This window comes from Prionailurus viverrinus, chromosome C1 (genome assembly GCF_022837055.1).
Source record: "Prionailurus viverrinus isolate Anna chromosome C1, UM_Priviv_1.0, whole genome shotgun sequence".
Taxonomy (NCBI): Eukaryota; Metazoa; Chordata; class Mammalia; order Carnivora; family Felidae; genus Prionailurus; species Prionailurus viverrinus.
Genome location: NC_062568.1, coordinates 188,455,099 through 188,479,830, shown reverse-complemented (window position 1 = coordinate 188,479,830; position 24,732 = coordinate 188,455,099). Strand labels below are relative to the sequence as shown.

General features: G+C 52.2%; 1 protein-coding gene across 1 annotated transcript in view; it reads right to left on the bottom strand.

Moving 5' to 3' along the window:
• CSMD2 (CUB and Sushi multiple domains 2) overlaps positions 1 to 22,987 on the bottom strand; it is a 600,812-nt gene extending 577,825 nt beyond the window's left edge. Inside the window, exon 1 of the mRNA XM_047870009.1 lies at positions 22,792 to 22,987. Coding sequence (XP_047725965.1) covers positions 22,792 to 22,987 — 196 coding nt within the window. The remainder of the gene's footprint in view (positions 1 to 22,791) is intronic.
• Between the last annotated feature and the right edge of the window lie 1,745 nt (positions 22,988 to 24,732).

Below are 24,732 nucleotides of genomic sequence, written 5' to 3'. Positions count from 1 at the left end.
ACAATGTTTGTATTTCTTTTCACATACAAATTCATATATAGTCTTGCATGAATACATAAGTATGATCTTATTATGCATATTTTGCTTGTTACTTTTCCTTTTCTCACTTGGCTTTCTCTCCCTCATTCCCCACCCTCACCTACCCACACCACCCACTAGCCAACACACACCGCTACGTAACCCACATCAACAATCTCATTTGCATCTTTCCATATTTTTATTCTTGCTCGTAAAACCATATACAAACATAAACCTACATACTCCCAAATACGCATTTACATATATAGTAGGGGCTTGACATTGTTTATCTTTTTTAAATTGGATCATATTATACACACTTCTCAGCATCTTGCTTTTCTCACTCAATAATAATGACGTTTCAATTAAATGAAGTAATGTCTACAGAGTACTTAGCAGAGCAACTGCAGCTCTGAGTATGTGTTATTTATTATTGTTTTTGTTGATGTTGTAAATTTAAAAAGAACTGGCATCCCTCCTAATGTTGTGAGGTTCACGGGGAAGGGCCTCCCTCAATCTTACCAGCCTCACTTGCGAAGGGAACGGGGGAAGGCAAGGTCACTCTGGCTGTGCATGTAACTTCCATCTGTCCCGAGTCATTCTTCATATTGACTGAGCACCTACTATCTGCCAGAAACTGTCCATGTCCAAAGAGAGGACAGGCAAAGACACACACAGCCCCAGCCCTCCTGAGGTTCACCGTCTATGAGGGAGAGCAATAATAACAAATTAATGACTCTGATCTATGGATAATTACCACCTGAGATAAGCTATCCAAGAACAAGGAACACAATTCTATGAGAATGATCTGGACCAGGGGTCCAGGAGGAAGACATGAACCTTGAACCAAGATGTGAGAGATGAGTCTTGGTTAATGAAGTGAAAGGGGGCAGGAACACTCCAGACAGATGAATCAGCACATGCAAAGGCCCAGAGGCAGGGGGGGAGCATGGCGCTCTAAGGACCCAAAGGAAGGAGCAGGCTGGACGGCAGAGTCTCTGAGCAAAGACGTGGCCCCTCATAGGTGGGTGCCCAGTAAATGTCTGGAGAATGCCTGTGGCCCCACCAAGAGCTTAAAAACCAAGTTTCTCTCAATGTCCCTGATCCCACAGGATTCAGCTGGCCTTGTTGCCTTGGCAACCATGACAGAGGACCAGGCCAGGCCTAGGTAAGTGTTTCATGCACATCATCTAACCACATCATTACAAAGATTTTGTGAATTAGAGATTTTTGTTCTTGTTGTAGAGATGGGAATGAAGACCAAAAGAGATTATTCAGTCTCTTGAGCAGAGGCTAGCACCCAGCAGGGCCAGGATTTAAGCCTATGTCTCTCTAAAGCCTCATGCTTCTGAGAATGCCCAACACTGTTCTCTGACATCCGAAGGATGATAAAATAGCCACATCAGATAGTGGCTTACGGGTTGTCCCTGCAGGGCAGGATCTGCTGGCCCCAGAGTCTAGTTCACAATCATGTCTCGGGGAGTGGCCGCACCAGCCCTTGTGCCCCAGCTCATTTCAGGGACCCCGGCCACAACACAAGACACACCCTACTGGGCAGAACTTCTCCTCTGCTCCTGGCAACGCAGGCCCTCTGGGATCTGGGGGCTCTGCCAGGGCTCGCCCCGCTTCTTGCCTTCCCCCAAAAACTGCTCCCTCTACTCCATCCCACACTCCATGCCACCTGATCTGACAGTGACCCCACCCACCCACACCCACACTGGAGTTGTCTGTGTGTTCCACATCTTCTGGGCTTCCCTGCGTTCCACATCTCCATTCATCCAACATGCAACACGTAGCCCCGGAGCCCCTACGACGTCTGAGATGCCATCCTGGAGTTGGACAGACCGCAGAGGACAAAACAGACAAGCCCCTCCCCTGGACCTCAGGGAACTTCCTTAGGGAGATAGCCAGGAAGCGGGGAAGAAATGCATATGTAATATGTCAGGCAGCTAAAAGGACTATGAAGAAACCTAAGGCAGAGCGAGTGAAGGTGGGTATGACTGTGGATAGGGAGTCAGGGGCCCTCTCTGAGGTGACATCCGAGCTAGTTGATGAAAGCAACGGACTGCGCCCTGTGGATACCCAGGGGCGTGGTGTCCAAGACTAGCTGAGAGCACAGTTGCTGGCGAGTCTGGGGAAGACGAAACCCCTTGAAGGAGGAAACCAGGGGCAAAGACGTGGAGAGGTCTTGACTTCTTTCTTTTTTTTTTTTTCAATTTTTTTTTAATGTTTATTTATTTTTGAGACAGAGAGAGACAGAGCATGAACAGGGGAGGGGCAGAGACAGAGGGAGACACAGAATCTGAAACAGGCTCCAGGCTCTGAGCTGTCAGCACAGAGCCCGACGCGGGGCTCAAACTCACGGACCGTGAGATCGTGACCTGAGCCGAAGTCGGAGGCTCAACCGACTGAGCCACCGAGGTGCCCCTTGACTTATTTCTGAATGCAGTGGGTGCCGCTGGAGGATTCTGGGCAGGGAGGGGAATGAATGATCTGACCAACACTGTTCACAGCTCTCCAGCTGCTGGGCAGGCAAGAGGCAAGACTGAAAGGCAGGAAACCGCGGGGGGAACATCCACAGGAGTCGAGGCCAAGGAGACGCTGGCTCCGACTCCAGGGCCGTGATGAGGGTGGTAGGAGGGGGCAGATCCTGGGTATATTTTGAAGGTGGAGGCAACAGGGTTTGCTCATGGCTTGACACAGCTGGTGAGGAGAGGAGAAAGGGAGGTGCTGAGGAGGACGGCCAGGTTCCTGGGCACCATGGGCACCGTGTGTGCGTCCCTGTGTGCCGCCCCCACCGGAAGGTGAGCTCTTCCCCTCAGCAACGCTGCACGGAGCCAGGTCCATTAATGCTCGCTGAGTGCGTGAGTCACAGTGTGTCCCTGAGCTGCCGCTCTGTGCCTTCCTCTTGCTTTGCTGTGTGGCCTTTGGGGGAGAGGCGGGGGCTGTCCCGCCCCAGCCGCCCCCTCAGCCTCCAAAGAGGCTCTTACCTTTTCACATCCGATGGTGCACAGCCAAGAGACAATGGACCTGAACGACCAGATCAGACAACCGGTCCCTGGCACCGAGCCCCACAGTGGCTCCTCTCTGCCTTTTCGAACAACACCCGGCCCTCGGGAGACAAGAGCCCTGATGCTCAGCAGCCACTGCCTTTGAAACCCAATGAAACGGGCCCTTCAAGCCCTGGTGAGTCTGTCCCCGTCTCACACCTGGTCAAGACAGGCAGGAACGACTGTCCCCTCTATACAGACAAGGAAAACTGAGGCCCAGAAAGTGACAGGAACACGTGCGGAGAGTGACGCAAAGTGAGAAGGGCCCCTTCTCTAGGTTTTCTTGTGAAGTTACAGAGGAGGAAGCAAGTAACATTCCGCTCACCGCACCGGCATGAGCTCTGGGGTCATGCAGCCGTGAGTTCTAATTTAGCTCTCACATTTATCAACTGTGTGTGACCTTGAGCCATTAATTAACATCACTGAGGCTCAGTTTGCCCATCTGCAAAGTGGGGATAAGAATACCATCTATCTGGGACGCCTGGGTGGCTCAGTTGGTGAAGCATCTGACTCTTGATTTTGGCTCACGTCATGATCTCATGGTCATGGGATTAGGCCCTGCATCGGGCTCTGTGCTCACAGCACAGAACCTGCTTGGGATTCTCTCTCCCTCTCTCTTTCTGCCCCTCCCCTACTCACTCTCTCACTCAAAATAAACAGATATTTTTTTTAAAAAGTGCCATGTATCTTACAAACCTATTGTAAGACTTAGATTAGATGGTACCTATAGAATGCTTGGCACAGTGGCTCACCACTCCATACATGAAGATAATGGTATTATTGTTATTCTAATGGAATGGCTTGTGATCAGGGTTAGTGCTGGGTTCATCTAGGGATCCTGTTTGTGCACTGTGGTGGAAACAGCTGTAGAAACTCCACACGGGCGATGTCCTAGCTCTATTACTTGCTGTGTGAACCCTGGGCAAGTCATTTCATTCCGTCAAACCTCAGTTTCCATTTCTATAAAATGGGAGCAACTATACAACTTATCTCCGTGGGGTCTTGTGGCACGGTGCTTGGCTACAGCTCCACAAAGTCAGAAGCAGAATAGGACGGGCACCCCACCCAGGTAACACATTCACCCCAGGGAAAAAGCCTCCCAGGCCATTACCAACAATAAATAGCTACCAGGTAACAAAGCTGTGGATTGTTCTTCTCTGTGTCAGACTGACTCCCACTGGACCTGCGGGCTCTACCTTCAGAGTATATCCAGAAGTCCTCCCTGATACTCCCCGGCTGGTTCCTGCCCTTCTTCTCTGTGCCCATAACCTCCATCCCAGCTCTGGGCCAAACTCTATGGTGATACTCCCCACACTGCATTTAAGTGATAAATTAGAAAGAATAGAAGTTTGGGGGGTGTAAGTGTGGAGACAGATACCACGCACGTCATCAGCTCTACATTTCAGAAGCGCACACAGTGCCCAGCACAAAGTGGGAACTCGGTACAACTGGTTGAATGGGTGCATGGATGGTTGAATGCCTAGAAGGAAGAAAAGAAGGGGGCGAAGGAAGGAGGCAGAGGAAAGAAGGAAAAAGTCTTGGCACCTGCTACTGCTTTCCCCTAACATCCCCCACCTGCTCCACTCAATTCTGAACCTTCATCTGCAAAGCAAATGTATGGTGCCCGGCCCTAATCTGACATCAGTTTCTATCAAGGAGTTAACCAAGGAGAATCAGGTCTGACTCTGGAGTGGATGCATTTTAAACAGCAGCCCCATTGCCTAACAATTCACCTGCATGAAGCTCATTCTCCATTTACTCTTCTAGGACACAATGAAGGGAAAAGAAAAATGAACAATTTATTTTCTTATTTAAGTATGTCACAGAGATAAGCAGCCCAGATGATCCACGTCTTAGTAACATCTCTCCGTCTGGATAGGGACTTTGAGAGAGTTCCAAGGCTGGCTAGCATCTCCAGCTGCGCTCAAGGCGTGTGGGACAGGTCCTGCCTGCCCCGCCACCCTCAGCCGCAGGCGATGCCGACATGCCCGGGCTCAGGTCCGCTGCAGCAGGATCCGTGCAGGACAGCACACGCTCACTCCAGGTCCGTCTGTGCAAGGGAGAGAGTTCCCACTCCGTGCCCCAGAGGGCAAAGTACTGCGGGCACACGGATTTTTCCAGGGAGCAACTTGTCTAAATAATGAGTCTGGGGGGGAGGGGGGGAGAACCTGGCCCACTCAGCTCAGCCCCACCTGCCTGGCACCTCCCTAAACTTGCCCAGCAGGCTTGTCCCCTAGTGCCTGCGAAAGGTTTGGTAGATCTCTCCCACTCAGGGGTGATGTATCAACAAGCCAATCTGGCCCCATAGCCAAAGCCACATTGTCCAATCAGCTTCATCGTAACGAAGCTGACATTTTGATCTCTCCATTTGACTCCTCTCGTCTTTCACTCTGATTGCCCCAAACTCGAGAAGGAAGAAAGGCGTGGTGGGGAGGGCACAGAGCAGGAACTGGACAAGACCGGTGCCCCTGCCTGGGGTTCCCGGATCCCTGTGGGCCTTCAAAGGCAGTAATGAGAGTTTGTGAGCTATTTTCAATATTTCACAGAGCCTCACAGAAACTGCATTTGTCCACGATCAAAACGCACAGGCCAAATAAATGCCGAGTGTCTGCCTCGGGCTGGAACTATGCCCAGCCAGTGAGGTCACACTCACTTTGTCCATTCTGATTGGTGGCACGGAGGTGTGGCCCTCCCAGGGCCCCACAGGCTTGAGAATGAAGGGATGTCGGCTTCCCCAGGCCCTCTGCTTACTGCATGAGAAACTGTAGCCACTGGGCAGGGTTGTCTGCTGCATCAAAAGGGGAGACTGTAATGAAGTGACTTTGGGGGGATGAATTGGGGGGAAGCTCAACCTCAGATAGAAGGAATGAGAAGGAGTTCCCAGAAGACACCTTTTCGCAGAGCCAAAATCAGCACCACCCATTAGAAAAATGAACGCCTCATGGCCTCAACAACATATGGGAGGAGGGGCGTGCTCTGGAACAGGAGAGCTAGAAGGTCGAAAGGGGTTCATGTCTGCTTCCAGCGTGGATGTGGCTTTGCCCTCCTCAGTCTGAGGGCAGACCTGAAGGAAGCTGGGGACTTGGGCGAGCTTTCCAGCCCCCTAGCAGAGTCTCCCTGTAAGCTCTTGGACATGGTGGGGGGATTTGGGAAAGAGCTGATCAGTGCCAACAGATCAGAAAATAACTGGCAGTTACGTATGTCTTTTAAGAATAAAAGTGGGGAAAGAATCCATCCCCTCGTAATAAATGCTTGTCTGGTGGAAACAGTGCCTTGAAACCCCAGTTTCTTGGGAGGAAGTCAGCATCCCCAGTCATAACAAAGTTGGGATGTGTTGAGGAAAGGAGAGAGATTTGGCAGCCTTGCTTCACCCCCATGCCCCACCCCCACACCCCGTGGCAGCCTCAGCACACAGAAGCGGGAGGCCTCCTTTACCCCATGCTAGGGAAGGTTCCGAAGGCAGTTTTGCTGCTTGTCCGTTCCTTCCTCACCCCTTGCTGGGCCATGTTTTACCAATGGGCAGAACCATTGAACTAAAAGGCAAAGTGTTTTCACCAGATGCCCTCTGTCCTACATAAAAGCAGTGGGGAGACCAAGCCCATTATTCTCATGCTTAAGAAAGGGGATGCTGAGCGTGTCCTTAGACCCTGTCCCAGCCCTAACTCTGCACAAGCTCCTGAGCGCTTGCTTGGTTGCCAAGATTCACACTCCACTCAGAGTGGGAGGTGGAAAGCACCCCTTGGGCTCAGGCCCTGAGCCATATTCTTCAACATGATGTACCCAAAAGCTTGTGCTTTGACAGGTATCAGGCACCTGCCCAGCTATTAATAAATGAATCAGTCCTTTCCCTTCCATCCAACTAGCATTCTCTGTCCTTATACCCCATCAATCTGAACCCCAGAAGGGAGGGGGTGTTAGGGACAGGTGTTACTGACATATCAGCCTGAACTCCTTCCAAGGCTCGAGCTTATCCCAACAGCTTCGGTGTCTGCCACTCCCCACTGATCTCTGCCGTGCCCTCCCCTCTATCCCAGAGGGTAAATCCTCCCCTGCTGCTCTCTGACCAAAATGCACATCACCAATTGGAGGAAGGCGAGAAAGGATGGGGTAGACCACACCGTTGCCACCGCCATTGCCAGAGTGCTGGGTCCCAAGTGTCCGGGAGCAAAGGGTGAGGCCCGGGTCACAGAAGATGACACTGTGACCTGTGACAGTCACACAGGTCACTAGAGAAGATGTGGGAAGGCTCAGGAGCTATTGGGGAGGCAGAATCCACAAGAATGATTCCCAGATTTCCAGTTTACAAAGATTCAAGGCTAGTGTGGCAATTCCAGGAGTCGGGACATAAAAGAGCACGGGATGGTGAGATGGCTTGGGGTGGGATCACATGGGTGACAAAAGAAAGGGTGAATTTGGTTTGTGGCATGCTGGGGGGGAGGGGGGGTGGGCTGGGCCCATGTGCGTGGTGTTGGATCTGGAGTTCTGGAGACCTAAACATAGGATGCAGGGATCATCAGTATTTGGACAGCCGCGTTAAGTCCCAGGAAGGAAGGAAATGTAGAATCAACAGAGAAGAGGGCTAAGGGCAAAAACCTAGAGACACTGATATGAACGCAACTTTAGGTGGGGAGGGAGTGATGATCAGTGTCAGATCATGGTAAGGGGAAGGGACAGACAGAAAGTCAAGAGCAGGCTGTGCCAGAATGGAGAAAGGTCTAGAGGCCATGAAAGACACTTAGATTTGGGAAGTAGGAAGTCACGTGGTGCCCTGGGTTGCAGCACTTCCCCCTGGAGTGGGGAGGGTGGAAGGCAGATGACGGGCACTGAGAAATGACGGGCACCCTCCTGGGAAGCCTGGTTAGGAACAGAGGGAGAGGGGGTGACAGCCGAAAGGGGTGCAGAGTCAAGGAAGGGGCATTGTTCAGTGTGCTTTTAAGAAGAAAACAAAGTGTGTTTATGGGCTCGTGGGGAGGAGGGATGCCAATTACACCTGTGCCATATTCCTGGGTAGCACTTCCCAGCCCCAATTCAGCGGCGAGGTTCACGCAGTTTCCATTTTTGTGTGATGGAAGAAACAAGGTTGTTCAGGATAGCCAAGGGGCAAGACTGCCCCAGCAATGAAAATGGTCTCCAGACAGAGCCTGTGGTTCAGAGGAGCACAAAGGCCAGGGGCAGATTACCCCAGGGACTGCACTGAGTGGAAGAGGCCAACAAGGGTTGGATCAAGAGGAAGAAGAAGAGTAAGGTTAGGCCAGACTAACTTCTAGGTTCACTGTCTGAGGCCTGAGGATGCTGAGTGGTGTCAGATACACAGTGGGTCCTTTACCACCCTACCTGACCCTAACCTCTCCAGACTGATCAACTCATTTTTTACCAAAGTGTTAATGGCTAACACTCCTCAAAATAATTTAGTTCTAACAACGGACAACAGAATCTTCCTGCAACACAGGCTGACACACACCAGCTATCTCATTACTCCATATCAAAAATTTCCACCACCCCCTTGCCCCAGCCTCTCAGCAACCTTGGGGAATCTACCATAATCTGGAGCAGCAACAGGAAACAGAAGGGAAAACTTCACTGTGTCTCTTCCAGGTGTTGAGCTTTCCCTGACGACCATTCAATATGCTTTCATTCACTCAACAAACACAGACTGACCATCTACCATGCTCCAGGCACCGTCTCAGGTGCCAGGGACACTGTTGGCGTGAACAAAAGAACCCAAACCCGTCAGTGGGGCATGGACTTACATGGACAAGGGGGCAGGAGAGCTGTGTGCTCAGAGCCAGGCCCCTCACAAACACAGACCTGTATAGGCGAAATTGCAAGGTCAGGCTGTTTGCCTCATCCTGCTACTGAAACAACTGAGGCCCAGAATGAACTAGGGCCAGGATCTGTGTTGTGTTGGACTTAACTCCAAAGTTTGTGCTGAGAAAGTGGGTCCCCTAGTGCTTCTTAGACTCTCTGGCACAGGAATCATCTGGGGTCTTGTAAAAGTGCGATTCTGATTCAGCAGGTGGGTGGTGAATTTCTAAGAAGTTTCCTGGCAAGGCTTTGGGCCACACCTTGGACACCAAGGGCCTACTGTTTCCCAAACTCATCTGAACATGAATATTTTTCTCCCAGGGCACTCATTTAATAGCCCCAACCCCACAAATGAATGCCATCTCTGGGCCTCCCAGGGTCTTTATACTTCCTGCCTTAGCATCCTTATTTGCGCTACTGGCCCTTTGCCTCGATTTCCCTGTGGAGTCCCTGGCTCCGCACAGGGAAGACAGACTCTCTGCTAGGTCAGGGCCCCTCCCCCGGGGGCCGGTCCTGCTCCAGCCAGGAAGGTAAGAGGGCTGGAACCTGAATTCCTTGGCCTCACTCTGGGAGCTTCCTCCAGAAGCCTGCCTTGACCAAGCCCTGACCCCAGCCTCACCCCACCCTGACCCCAGCCTCACCCCGCCCTGACCCCGCCTGACTGACCCTGCCTTAGCCTGCCTGCAACGCCTCTGTCTTAAAATGCCAGCTGCCTCTCACCACAAGGCCCGAGGAAAAATGGCATTTCGGTGCTTTGTGTCTGCTCTTCAACGAGTATTAACTCTAGAATAATGGGAATTAGTACACTGAGGAAGTAGAGGATAAGACTCCCCTGAGTGCCCTGATTTCTCACCTAGCAAATCAGGGCCTGGCGGAAGAGCTCTGGGACTCAGGAGCTCCAAGCTGGCGGGCCAGCCCTCACCAACAGGCTCTTTGTTGGGTGGGTCAAGCAGTTTGGGAATGTAAATGCCTGCCCGCAGAGCTTGGGGGTTTCTCCTCAGGAAGCCACCTAATCTGACAGCGCAAATCTGGTCAGCTCTGGGGTCTGCAGCATCTGGACACAGGTCCTGCCTCGGCCAGGGCGAGGCCGGGGGGAGGGGAGCGGGGCTCGCTTCCACTGCGGGATCCTGGGGTCAAGACCAGGGTCATAGCTAGGTGAGCCGGAGTGGGTGGTTGAAGGCCTGTGTCCTTTGAGCTCCACCTTTGGACCTGGGGAGCTGTTTGCCTGAGAGGCTCCCAGACAGACCCCGGATGCATAATAGTAATAGTAGGAGGAACTCGTTAGGGATACAGACTGCACATCCCGCTCCTAGATACTCTGATTCAGAAGACCAGGGGGAGGGCCTGGGACTCTACATTTGTCACTGGAAACTGGGCTACAGTGATGGTTGTGCCTGAGGGGCCTGAATCAGACCGGCTTTAAATCTGGCCTCTCCCCTGCCCCGCAGTGTGGTCTGGGGCTAGTAACTTCATCTCCTTCGATTCCCATTTCCTCATCCGCAAAATGACTGACTTCTTGGGAGCACTGGGTTTAAGAAGAGGAAAGTGCAGCTCGCAGCCAGGGGCCTGAGTGTTCCCTAACGGACAGCTTCCAGCTTCCAGGACAGAGGCAGCGGTGCGGCTGGAGGGGAAGGCAAACCACGCGCCCCAGAAGCTGCCTGCAGTTTGCAGCCTTTGTCCAAGCCACTCCCTGTCCAGCACCTCCTACCCCACATCCTCAGCATCCAAGGGACCAAAGCTCGCCCCTGGGGAGTCTGCTTGCTCTCTGGGGGAGGCCCGGCCTGCCACCTCCTCCCCTCTGTTCTCTTAGACCTCCCTGAGCCTCTGGGAGCTTATAACTGTCCTTAGAGGAAGGTACTGGCTTTGAAATGGTATTTGTAGGCATGACCCCCAGCCCAGGGCCACAGCAAGCAGCCCACTGTCCCTAAGCAGATGGCAGTGGCCAAGGGCCTTAAAAATCCTCCTTGTTGACAGAGCTGCTGGGCCAGAGCCTGGCTAAAGGAAAGGCCATGGACAGGGAGGGTCCCAGGTCAGGTGGGGGTGGGGGTCAGGTGGAGACAACAAGGTCAAAGGTCAGGAAGAGGGCCCAACTGGAGGTGAAGACAGGGGTGAGAAGAAGATGACAACAGTGCCAGGGAGGTCACAGGACTGAGGAAAAGGAGGGAGGGAAAAGGAAAGGGGACGGAGACGGGCCGAGGAGGAAGAGAGCGGCAAGCAGGTGGAATGATGGAAGTGGGGAGGGGCACGCGTGACTGGATATGGAGGGGCTCTGAGGGTCTCCCCGCCAGACGGTCTGCTGAGTCAGACCCAAGTAAGGAGATTTCCTGTTTTTATTCCTTCTGGCGGAAAGTTTGGTGATGTTCTCATGGTGGCAGGATTAACAGCCCCGCGATTTACGGTCCATGATTTATGGAGCCGGGTTCCTGGACTCCTGACAGTGCTGTCACATGTTTACTCCCTCTGGGAAGGCAGGCAATGGGGTGGGGGGGGGGGGACGCAGAAAAAAGAGGATTCCTTTACCCCCTCCCTGCCTTCTCTCCCCAACTCCTCCTTCCTTCAGAGGCCTGTGCCCGCCCACCCAGCCAACCAAACGGGTCACACCCCGGCTCGAACCCTCCAGACTCCCCACTGCTAGAACGCTGCTTGCTCTAGGAGCCTTCCTCGTCCCCTAAAGTCTGGAAAGTCAGTTACCCCTCCTTTTTTCTAATTGTAGCAAAATATATGTAATGTAAAAGTTATCACATCAACCACATTTAGGAATACAGTTCAGCTGGTTAACTACATTCACACTGTCGTGCAACCATCACCACTCCAGAACTCTTCTCATCTTGCAAAACTAAAACTCTGTACCCACTAAACACTAACTCTCCCCTCCCCTCTCCCCTGAGCCAGCAACCCCCATTCTACTTTTCTGTCTCTATGGATTTGACTACTCCAGATAGCTCAACTAAGTGGAATCATATGCTATTGGTCCTTTTGTGACTGGCTTATTTCACTTAGCATAATGTCTTCAAGGGCCATCCATGCTGTAACATGCGTCAGAATTTCCTCCCTTTTTAAGGTTATGTAATATTCCCCTGTGCCCGTGTATACACCACACTTGGCTTATCCATTCATCCGCTGATGGACACTTGGGTGGCTTCCACCTTTGGGCAATTGTGACTAAAGCAGCTAGGAAACTTGTCTACGTCCCCAGGGCATCTGAGAGTCGGGCACAGCACAGACCCACAGTAAATGCCTTGCTGAAAGACTAAGTAATCCCTCCCATTCCCTAAGCGGGGCACCCATTAGGTAACTAATTTCTCCTTTAGCTGGCATCTTCAGAAAACACAGGGCCTTGAGCCAGAAGAGAGACCTTTCACAGGAATTGTGAGCCCAGTATGGATAGGAAGGTTCTGGAAATCCTCAAAACCCTCTGAACAGAGAGCCAGTCCTACAAGAGGGTAGACCCAGATGTCCTCACATGTCTCAACTTCTGCCCTTTACAAAACACTGATAGGTCTGGCCACATCAACATGAAGCATCCCTGTCCAAAGAAAAACGCTAAACCAAACAGACAGATGAAAGATTGGGAGAAATGATTTGTAACCTCTGAAACTAACCAAGGATAATATCTGGAATATAGAAAGAACTTCTACAAATCAACCAAAAATTTTTCTAAATTAAGACAGGAAGTCCAATTTAAACACAGGTAAAGACGATGAATAGACAATTTGCAAAAAGAAACTCAAACCACTAAGCATATAAGAGATACTCACACTTACTAGCAATGAGAGAAATGCAAATTAAAACGATGAGATGGCATTTTAAACTCATCAGGATGGCACACATTAGAAAGGTGGACAAGAGCAGGTATTGGTGATGACATGGGGGGACAGAAACTGTTGTCCGCTCTGGGTCAAAATGGGTCCTGGCTCAGCCTTTCTGGAAAACATTATGGCACAGCATAGAAAATAAACATATTAACTTAAGGATCCCAATTGTCCATTTATATAGCCCAGACTTAGTCTCACACAGGGTCCCAAGAGAGCATGAATGAGGATGTTCTTCAGAGTTTCATGTGTGGCCAGGAGTTACAGCCAAGCCAGGGTCTCTCCCGGGGGGATGGATATACAGAATGTGATGGAAACACAGCTCATAATGCAACACAGCAGTTAGAAACCACAAACCAGACAAACACAGGAGCAGGGCTAGATCTTTTATTTATTCATTTATTTGAGAGAGAGTGCGTGTGTGAATCGGGGAGGGGTAGAGGGAGAGAGAAAAAAAATCTTAATCAGGCTTCATGCTTAGTGCAGAACCCGATGTGGGGCTTGATCCCACAACCCTGGAATCATGATCTGAACCAATATCAAGAGTCAGACACAACTGACTGAGCCAGTCAGGTGCCCCAGGGCTAGATCTTTAAAATACAGTGCTGAGTAAAGTAAGAAACTGCAAGAAATGTATAGTTCAAGATCACCTATGTAAATTAAAAATACCTATAACACACTAAACAACCTTACATACATTATAAGGATCTATGCATATTTCAAGATATCTGTCAAATATGTCAGGGTGGGTACAGATAAAAGAAGGCAGCAATGCCTTGGGATCGAGGATAAAGAAAGGAAAAATTTTAAATAAAACAAGAGAGGAGCCTTGCATAGACAGGTGATCATAAAGTGTCATGGTCTGAAGGTGGGATTAATTCAATGTCAGGTACCTGAGCTCAAAACAAACAAACAAACAAACAAACAAACAGGCACAAAACAAAAAGCACCTGTGTCTTCCATGTGACTCAGGAAAACTACCTCTGTAACATTTTCCTCTTTCCATGTTTCTGGGAGCAAACTGTCAAAGGAGATGTGAGTCCCAGTGGTCTTGGAATATAAGATCTTGGAACTTTCATCTTGCTACAGTTAAAAGGCCTCAATGAAGAGCACGTCCTCTGGATGGATGTGTTAGTGAAGAAGAAGCCTGGGCTATCAACCTCTCCCAGACTGAACGCACGGCGATGCTGCCCCAGGGCTGGCGGGTGGGTAGAGAGAAGGCTGCACCATATGTCTGATGGGATGGGGGTGGTAACTGCTTATCCCCTCCCTTCCAAGTTTTCCTGAGCAGCCACACAGTCCATCGGAGGGTAAGAATGGACCAGGGCCAGGAAGCTCAGCAAGCCCACCCTTCCTCACTCACTACCCCTGTACCCGGAAGGTCTGCATCCCTGGGAAGCCAAGCCAGCCTGGCCACTGGGCAGGACCTCCCACTGGATGGGGCTTAGACTCATGGCCCATTCTAGTATCTCCGGGTCCTATTTGTTTTGTTCATTAAAGAGCTTCCAAGTCTAGCATTACAGAGACACAGTGAGTAATATTATCCCCATTTTATAGGCAAGGAAATAGAGACCCACAAAGATGAAATCATTGTTGCATTAAGTTAGAGAGGCACGACCGAGACTGGAATACTAGTTTCCTGACCCTCAAGCCAAATTTCTAGACATATATCAAGCACATGAGACTATCTTCCTCCCAGCGGTGGATCTGCTGTGGGTCAGCCCTTCCAGGCCTACCAGGGACAGAGGGGCAGAAGGGCAGGGCCACACAGGTCCCTCGGAGGAGAGGATGCCATCCCGGAGGTGGCTGTTTTCATGCTAGGAACTTTTTAACGTGGATTGAAAATGAATCATTACACTCTCACCTCCTCTTATTGCCAAGGAACGTGCCAGAAGCCCACACACCCTCACCAAGTCTCACTCAATCTCTCCGCCTCTCTCCATACTCAGCCCCCATTCAGGAAACAGTGAGGGAGGAAGCAGTGAGGGTCAGTAAGTGGTAGGCGAGACCCAGGCAGAGAGTGGACAGTCAGGCAACGAGCAGGCAAACCTCCCAGGGCTGAGTCAACCCGACCACGCCTGCTCATCCTAGAAGAAGCCACACAAACCACCCGTGCATTCTCTAACACAGACTTGTATCTCAAATGATCTACATTTCAAACTCTGCTTTCTCCCTTCAAGCTTAACACCATCACACTTGCTCACTGCCATTCAATACACAGATGTAACTACTTAATAATGGAACTTAGTCTACCTCTGATTTGAAAACCCAGAAGATGGCCACATCACTTTTTTTTTTTGAGGTTTCTGGATGATAATTGCACTTAATTGAGTATAAATTGGACATTGGCAGAGAGGAAGGCTATTTATGCCGCAACAGGAGCCCTTGTTTTCTGCTCTAGACCACATGGGAGATTTTCAAATAAGTTTCTAAGAGTCGTCTTGGTGCTATCAGTAATGTAACCATATATACATTATTTCTAGCATCATAAAAGTTCCTTATGATGATGATTTTCAAGGATAAGATGGACATCCTCGGAGAAACCAATTCCATTTAAAATGTTCCGACATTGTACAGAAACAAATAGGTAGAAAGTAAAAGGCAGTTTCCAATGGGGAGACGCTCCAAAAAAGGAGTGCTACTGAGGTGAACCCCTATACCACAGAGGAAATTGCTTTTTGTGGGAAGAGTCACCCCACTCCCTAGCTTTAGGGAGGACACAGTGCCTTCTTTGGTGCTAGGCTGCACGGGGGCTCCTGGCATGTGCCTGGCATATTTCTCTGATAGGGTTCGTGGTGATGGCCACAGAGGACTCCCAATTTCTCCCCGAAGAGTGACCTCTGATAGCAGGAGATCGGCGCCTCCAGCATTTTAGAATCCATGCAAGACTGGATGCAAGGGCTGATGGGGATTTTCTATCTGCTGGGATTTCACAATTCAGGTAAATAAAAACCTGAGGAGCTCTGGGGAGGAAGAAGGAGATGTTACAATAATGTGAAGCAGGTAGTTTTTGGTGCCCTCGCTCATTTCCGTTTCCTTATAGTGCCCACCCCACATGTCCCAGTAGCCCATCCCATTCACCTAACTCAAGCTGTCCCAATACATCCTGACGCACCCCCGTCCCACCCCATCCCACCAGGACACATTCACCTCCACTCTACCATATCCCAATTGTCCCATTCCACCACACCCAATACCACCCCTCCCATCCTATCCCATTCCACCCCAATTCATTCTAACCCATTCCTACCCCACCCACCCCATCCTACCAGTCAATCCCCTGAACACTCTCTATCTAACCCTCTCAAACCCACCTCAAACCATTGTATTTCACTCAACCCTATTCCCTTCCATTCCACCATCCATCCCAATCCACCCCAATACATCCTACCCATCCCATTCCCAAAACCTCCCCAGCATTCTTGATCCTACCCCAACTCCTTCCTTCCTATATGATCTCAGTCTATCTCAAATTATTTTATTCCTCCAATCCCAAAGCGTGGTATTCCATTACATTCCCTCCCCTCCCATACACTGCTTTGCCAAGGCTCTTGTTTGTGATTGTATACAGAGGCATGACCATTCTTTGTGTTACATGAAGCTACGTGAGAAAGCCAAAGGGTCTCACCCTCCCCCAAACATCTAACAGTTGAGTGTGTATCCGAGTGGGAGAGGAGAAAAAAAGATACAGAATCTCATCTTTAAAGGAAAGGTATGGAAAGATAGTCCAGGGAACTGAACTCTCAAGAGTCCAGAAAGAAAATAGGGCACCTGGGTGGCTCAGGTGGTTAAGCATCTGACTTCAGCTCAGGTCATGATCTCATGGTTCATGAATTCCAGCCCCACACTGGGTGCAGAGACTGCCTGGGATTCTCTCTCTCTCTCTCTCTCTCTCTCTCTCTCTCTCTCTCCCCCTCCCCCATAGGCATGAACACACAAGCACACACACTCTCTCTCTCAAAATAAATAAATAAACTTAAAAAAAAAAAGAGTCCAGAAAGAAAATAAATATGAGTCTCCCTTGTCTCTCTTACCTTACAAGAGCCAGGAAAAAGTTCTAAGAACCACACCATCATTTTCAGGTTGAGAAAACCCCACATTGCATAGGTCACCCTTTGTTTTCTTTCTGTGGGTCCAAGGGAGAGTCAAGTTGTGTTCAAAGCCAGTGAATCCTAAGACAGTGTCTCTGTGAGGCAGAGGACCCTGAAATAATCCTCCATTTTCAGGTTCATCCAGATGGTCCCCTGTTGTGGAAAATCGTGCCGCGGACAGAGAGTAGGGGTTTGGAGGCCATACTGGTCTCAAGGAGCAAGGCCCCAGGACAGTATCAGTGACATCAACCAACCTCTAGGGGGAGATACGGGATCCTCCCTGTTACCCCTCCAGGAAGAGGAGTGATGGTTGGGTGAGTGGGCCACCCCACTGAAAGTGCCGGGTGTACTTTCAGCAGGAGGAACGGGGAGGGAAGACTCTTGCAGATGCATAGAGCAGTACCTCAGAGGGGCGCTGTGTTAGAACCCTTCCCCTCACGATTCTAAGAGGCCGGTGTACAAAGTAGTAGCAGCAGCCCCAGTGGTGGTGGTGGTGGCCGTGGCCGTGGGCGGTGGCGGCAGCATCAGTAACACATACTGAATACTAACCAAGTCCCGCACTGTGACAATGCTTTCCAGGAATTAGGAGAATGGCCCCTGGAGTCAGGTAGCCCTGAGGGTTGATCCTGCCTCCTTTACCTATCTGCTCTAGAATCTTAGCCAAACTGCTTAATTTGTGAGCCTTTGTCTCTTCAAATCTGATAAAGTGCCTGGATTGTTATGCGAATTGAATAGTAATGTCTAAGACGCATTAGCCGGACTCACTGAAGTGCAGCTGCTATCAGTAAGACACAGAAGGGCTGGGGCTGCCTCCCACCTAGGGGATGTGTCTTCACCCCTTCCCACTCCCATAAATCCTTTGCCTTGGGAATGTCCAAGAAGGCAGTCTGAGGGTCAGGAAGCCTTGGGTTCCAGGGAACCTGCCTCTGATCTTCTCAACAGGTGCTTATTGAGTATCCGAGTTCACAGACCTTCAGGGGATACATACAGGTATCACCTCGCTAAACAAGACATTCCAATATGTTTTGATGAGTTTTACAACAGGGGAGCTTGGGGATTGTGAGAGTTCATGGCAGAATTCAATCAAGATGGGTGTTTGGGACTAGCAGACCAAGGTGACATCTTTGCAGTCACAGGAGCTATGGTGAAGATGCATGGACCAGGGCCGCATGAGGTGAGGGGCTGGAAGTCTGGGGTCCAGGCCTTGAGTGCCAACAGCAGCACAGCATAACTCGGGGTGGGGGCAGCCCAGGGGGAAGAGCAGGGCAGAGGCACGCAGCCTGGGCCGAAGGATCCCCGGGGGCATAGCGCCAGCTGGGCCCCCTTAGAAGTTGAACAACAGTGGGGTTGTGAGTAAGATATTCAGAGTTGGACAAACTGGCTTTAAGCCCTGGCTTGGCCATTGACTTGTTATGTGGTTAAGTTACATATCCTCTCTAAACCTATTTCTCCACCTACAAAATGGGGATAATAATATTGCCAGCCTGACCACATTGCTGTGATGGTTGAGTTAATACAAGCAAGTGCTTGAGATGGTACCAGCACATGATGAAGACTCAGTGACCACCAGCTATTAGTGTTACTCCCTTGGATACCTAGGGGGTAGCTGCGGTGGGGGGAGGTGCAGGCCACAGTGAGGGACGAGCTAGGTTATGCACTGCATCTGGTGCATTTCGGATTTCTAGTCCTTTCCACAATGCAGGAATCACTTGCCCCTTTTCCAAGTGGAGAACGTGAGCTTGGAGAGGTCTGAAGATCAACCAGTTCTCCCACAAGGAACATCTGGCTCTGCTGGGCAATCAGATTACCTGCTGGCCTGAAAATGATGATGAAGCAGAGGCAGGTCAAGGTGATGCTGCCGAAGCCACCTGCTGGACTCTTCTGGACAAACCCAAACCCTGCAATCTAAGAGCCTGAAAATCTGGTTCTCTAGTCCCCTTGCACATGATTCCAGGCTCACCTTCAACAAAGCCATGTTCTCGCCAGCTGGAGATACGGTCAACATCATCTGCTATGCTCAGCTTCTTTTTTCAAAACCATAAACTTGCTGCTCAATTGCAAATGGAAATTCAAATCCATACTCTGGTGACTGAGTGGTTCAAGACCTTTCCTTGGGGGTGTGGGGACAGTTATATCTAAAGGCTTGTTGCATCGATTCTGAAATCTAAGGAATGATCTACCAATCTGTGATATTTTGTTCTAGAGGGAGAGCAATGGGGGACCAGGGCATCTTCGTCACCTCTGGCTGTCTTGCCCTCTAAAACTCTTGATTTAGCCTTATCAGTCCTTAAAAAACTGTCCAAGAAAAAAAATATATTTAAAAACCATCCACTGATTTAACAACCATCTATCAGGCTCCAATTCTATGCTAGGTCCTGAGCTGAGTGCTGGTGATATCAAGAGAAATAAAGTACTGTTCCTGCCTTCAGGAAGCTCATAGTTTAATACAGGAGACAAACAAATAAATACTTTGAATACAATTCAATTCGTACTATAATCAAACACTGGGTATGATCAATGTCCCAGTATGCAAGAAACCTCTGGAAACAAGCACTTAGGGAACAAGCAAAGCAGGGAGAATTTTTTTTTTAATAATTTGTTATTTGATTTTTTTTTTTTAAGCAATGAAGAGGTCAGCATGGGAAAAATCAGAAGTTCGTAGGAATTCCTTATACTTCCAGTTCAATATGGCTTTTATTTTGAGTTACTTAGTAAGCATATGGGAGGCACGACAGCCTTGTCAATGCTCAGAGCCTCTGAATCCAGAGAAAAGTAGCTAGGTTAAGAGCAATTGAGGGTCGGCACTAGATGGCCACCTGGTAGGGGAGGCATTGAAAATGACTCTAAGGTTTCTGGGCTGGGTAAGTGGAAGGCTGCAGGTGCTACCAGCCTACACGTGGAATACTGGAGGCTCAGGAAAGGAAGTAATGAGCTTGCTTTGGAAGGGGAACATCTAGGTGAAGTTATCCAAGAGTCAGTCGGATATATGGGCTGTCTAGACCCAGAGTTTCGATGGACTAGGAAGCCAATAGATATATCAGAGGTGTCTTGGCAGGAGACATGTCTGGAAGCTTCACTGTGGTAGTGGAAGGGATGGGCCCTGGTGAGCTCACCCACAAAGTGGTAAAAGGAAATGAAGAAAGACACAAGGAACGGAACGCTGCAGGAAACACTTACAGGAGGGGAAGAAGTGCTACCACCAGAGACTGGGAAGGAACAACCAAGAGGTAGGAGAGAAATCAGCAAAGCACCGTAGCCCAGAAACCCAAGGAAGAGAAATTTTGAAAGGAGTAACCCAAAGTGTTCAAAGTCACAGAGAGGTAAAGGAAAATAAACACAGAGTAAGCAGGATGGGTTTGATAATTAGGATGGGCATCGGTGATCTTTCCTAGAGAGTTCCTATCCTAGGGACAAAAGGCAGCCTGCAGTGAGTGAGAGGTAGCAAAGAAAGTGAGTTGAAGACCCCTTTGAAGACACTCATAAAGGCAAAGAGATGGGATGGTAGACAGAAGGTCACTAAGGCTGAGAAATCTGGTTAGCTTGTTTTCTATTAAAGATTAAGCTGTTCAAGGGGAAACAGAAGAAGGTAGACAGACTGACCCACAGTTAAGAGAGGTTGATGAGAGGTTTCTATGGAGGCTGCAGTGGGGGCGGGGGGGGGGGGGCGGTGCGCAGTGTGAGGCAGGGCCCACATGGAAGGGGTTGAGGTCTAAAGAAAGGTGGGTGAGGAGGTTCCCCCTTTTCAAATCCTTATATTCATTTTATTCAGTCCTCCCTGGTCCAAGGAAGGGAGACAGCTCAGTCCTGAGCATCTTTTAAAGTCAACAGAGTGAAGAGAACACAAAATGAATGTGCTTCCCTCTCTAAAGTGCCAAACTCTGCGATCATCTGTCACCAAGTCCATTTCCAAATCTCTGCTGCTTGCAAGGCCAAAAAGCACATCAAAATGCGGGAAAGGTTTTAAAAAAAAAATGCACTGGAAGCACCGTAAGTCAGAGCGCCCGCCAGAGAATGAATGCCCCCTCCCCCCAGCAATTCACCACCACCACCACCATTGATCTACTGACCACAGAGCTGGAATCCAATGGATCTCTACAAGGTAAGATTGCAGCATCCCCCAGCAGTGTGCAAGCTCCTGTGAGTCGGCCCTTTTCTTTCCCCAGGGACATGACATGCCCAAGGGGCAGGGACAAATCTAGCTAGAAAAACAGTTCCATCACATCAGGAGCAGTCTAAGTCTGCTGAACCAGAGCAAGGGCCCCACCTGGACAAACGTCGGAGAGGCCTGGCAGTCCATAGCAGCGGTTCCCCCACCGCCCATGTGGCAAGTCTGGGTGACCAGCAGTGTCGCGGTGAACATCGCAGCCACCCAGTGGGTGTGGGTGTGCGCGAGGCCTGAGCTCCTAGGCGAGCGCACCGCGGGCGCCCCTCTCTGGGTGTCGGCAGCTATGACTCTTAGGAGAACCCAGAAAGTCCTGTCAAGTCGGGATGGGAAAGCTGAGGCTAGCTTGGGGCGCCTTCCCAGACCAGCAACCGGAACATTCCCGGCTAAGGAGGTGGTGACCGTCTGCAGGTACGTGTTCACTGGATATTGGAGCCCAGAGCGGGGCGGAAAGCTCTCTCGTGAAGGGGCGCACTTTCTAAGAAGGGAGCACTTGGGATGCTGGAGTGGCGGAGGCCAAGCCTTCAGAGGTTCAATCGGTGGTTTAAAAGAAAAAAGAAAAAAAAACACCAAAAAACAAAACAAACAAAAACAAAAACAGCACGGATCCAGGCCGGAGGTGTTCCTAGTCCAGGCCTAGGCAGCAGGTGTTACCGGTTTTCTCCCCCAGTGAGTGTCAGCCTCTGGACTAAATGAAAATGCGGCCCCAGGCATCGCCCGTTGGACCCGTCCCCACCCGGGCACGCGGAACTTTCTAGGCTGTGGCTAGAGCTGAGCGTCAGAGGGGTGCAGGAGATAAAGTGGACGGTCACCAGTCGGGGCCAGTGATCCCCACTGGAGACTGGGTTCTCCCGAAGGTCCGCGTGCCTTCCCCAATACGCCAGCTGCAGCCAAACACCCGCGAAGTTCCGGGACTCGCCGCACCCGCGGGGTCTGCCCCCCTCCCTGACTCGGTCGCAGGGAGCAGGTCCCGCCGCCCGCGCCGCCGCAGCCGCAGCCCCAGCGCTCGGCTGCAGCAGGGCGCGGGAAAGGGCACTTTGGCGCGGAGTGGGAACCGAGGGGAATGTGGCGGCGCGGAACCTGACGGCGACACTCCCTCCCCCGCCCCCGGGCACAACCGCCGCCCCCGCCTCCCCGTGGCTCAGCACCCTCCAGCCCCCAACCTGAGCCCTCCCGCAAGGCGTGCGCGGGACCCCGGCCCTGGGCGCGCGCCCACCTGATTCCCCCCTTCTAGCCCCGAGAGCCGGGGGAGGGGGACACTTGGGGAGGAGGTGGCGGCCGCAGTCTCGAGGCGGCTCCGGCTGGGGCGCGGGCTTCATTCACCAGAAAATGGGCGGGGGCAGGAAGGGCAGACCCCTCAAACGCGGAAACGCGGAGGGGGCACGCCATTCGTCTCCAGCCCCCAGGACCAGTGTGCCAACCGGAATCGGGAGGCGGCGGTGGGGGGAGGGCTCCAGGAAAGTTTATCGGGGAAAAGCCTGGCACCTTGGGGGGCTGGGAGGTTGGAGCAACTGAAGCCACGGTCCGGGTGCCCCTCAACCCCTGGCGGGGATGTCGGTCTTCCAGGCCCCCGCGCCGGCCGGATCCGGCCAAGTTGCGGCTGGGGCTGGGGGTAGCAGTGAGGGTGACGGTGGAGGTGAGGACGCCGCTGAAGGGGGGGGGGGGGGGGAGGCGGGGGGGGGGAGGATGGGGGGCCGACTGAAGCGAGGCTGAGCAGGAGGGTGGGCGACTGGGAGTGGGGAAGGTTAAGGGGGAGAGCGGGGGAAGGGACAGGGACCGTGTCGGGGAGGGGTGGGCACGGGGCTCGGGTGGGGCGCGCGGCCGCCGCGTCTCCCCGGCGCGGCCGGACTTACCCGCGGCGGCCGAGGCGCCGAGCAGCCCCCAGCCCAGCAGCAGCAGCAGCAGCGGCGGCGGCGGCGTTGGCGGCGGCGGCGGGCGGCCCCAGCGGCTCCCCGCGCCCGGCACGAGCGCCGAAATCCCGGCTCCGCCGCGAGCCCTCCCCGCGGGGCGGCCGCAGCGCCCCTGCTCCCGTCCCAGCGAGCGCGGCATGGCGCGGCCGGCAGCGCCGAGGGAGAGGCTCCGCTCGCCGCCGAGGAGAAAGGAGGTCAGGAGAGCTCTGGAGCTTTTTTCTGCTCGGAAAAAAATCCCGGTACGCGGGAGCCCTGAGCTTCTGCGGCTGGAATGAACCAAGTGTCCGCCCGGCCGGGGAGAGGCGCGCTGCGCTCTCGGAAATGACTCGCTCCAATCCCGCTTCGCGGGGTTCGCGCCGGGGGGCGGGGGGGGGGGGTGAATTATCCCCGGATTAATCACTCCGGAGCCGCTTCTCCGCCGCTCCAAATGCTGGGGGTGGAGGCGCAGCAAAGGAAAAAAATATTGGAGGGTGGGGGTTCCTCTTCAGCGCCACCTCCACCTCCAGATAAACCACAAATTACATCTAAAGGGTTGTTTATTCCTGTTTGTTTTACAATTGACCAGTTTCTTTTAAGTTCAGTCCTCTCGTTGCCATTTATAAGATTACCCATTAATACACCACCCCCCCCCATACACACGCGCGCGCACATACACACAGTGATACACACACACACACACACCAGCCTCTTCCACGTTTGGAAATTGGAATACTGTCTGGGAAAAGGTAACCAAAGAAGGATGCGGTTTCCCAAGTCACGGCTCCTACGAGCTGATCATGGGTGGTGGCTTTGAACTTACAATCTGGGGCCGAGGACTATGTTTAGGAGCCCCATTCGCAATAGCCTCCTACCCCATCCCAGGAGCAGGGTGTGCGTGCGCACATCCAGGGTTAAGAATTGGAGGGGAGGGAGGTGGCGACCCGTCCCTTTGGCTCGGTGCGGTCCTACCCCTGCCCTAAGACAAAATCGGGATGGAGGGAAGAGTGCATGTGTGCGCTGAGGTGGGGGAGGGAGTGGAGGGGGGTGCCTGGGGCAGGTGAGGTTGGTGGAAGGACGGTGCGAGAGTTACTTGTACAATTTATCCTCAAAATTAAATAGCCGGACCCTGCTTCTTCTCCCCCACCCCTTCCAGCCACGGCCCCAAACCCGGCGAGTTTCTCTCAGTGGCGTGAGCTGCTCCCCCACCTCTCCCCTGTCGCCGCTGCCGCCTGCCCCCTAGGGCTCAGCGTCGGTCCCCACCCCATCCCCCACCCCCACTCGGTCGCCCTTTCTGTCTCGCCTTCCCTAGGCTCCTCCGTCAGTCACGATGGCTCCTTCGCTGTCTACGCCAAACTCTGGGCGAGGAGGAAGAGATGCTGCGGGGGGGACGGGGGGGGGGGGAGAGGCCGGAGGGGACCGGGAGGGGCAAAGCTGGGGGTGGGGAAAGCCCCCGCTGGCGCGCCCAGCGGAAAGGCACTACAGTCGGTGAGCACCCCACCCCCTTTGCCTAAGGCACCGGGAGAGGCTGCGCTCCGGGCTTAGGGGGTTTGGCCAAGCCGGAGCTCGGGTGTCTGCGAGCCCAGGGGGCAGTGCCCTGCGGTCCGTAGGGCCTGGGAATTTTTGGGAAAGAGCCTGGAAAGGGCTTTCAGGTTGTCGATCTCAGATGGGGAGGGTGATGGGCTGGGCAGGGTCGGAGGAGTGGATGCTTGTCCTTGCTCCCCACGAAAAACTTGCTCCCCAAAGCCACGATCTCCCAGCCTCCTTGATGTCCCTCCTCCCCCACCCCAAGTTGTTCCGGTTTCCCTGCATGAGCTCATCCCACAGCTGGGGAGCCTGCCCGGTGGCCCAGGGCCGGCGAGCTTCCTCCGAATCGCCGGCCCATCCCCACCCCCAACACACTTGCTT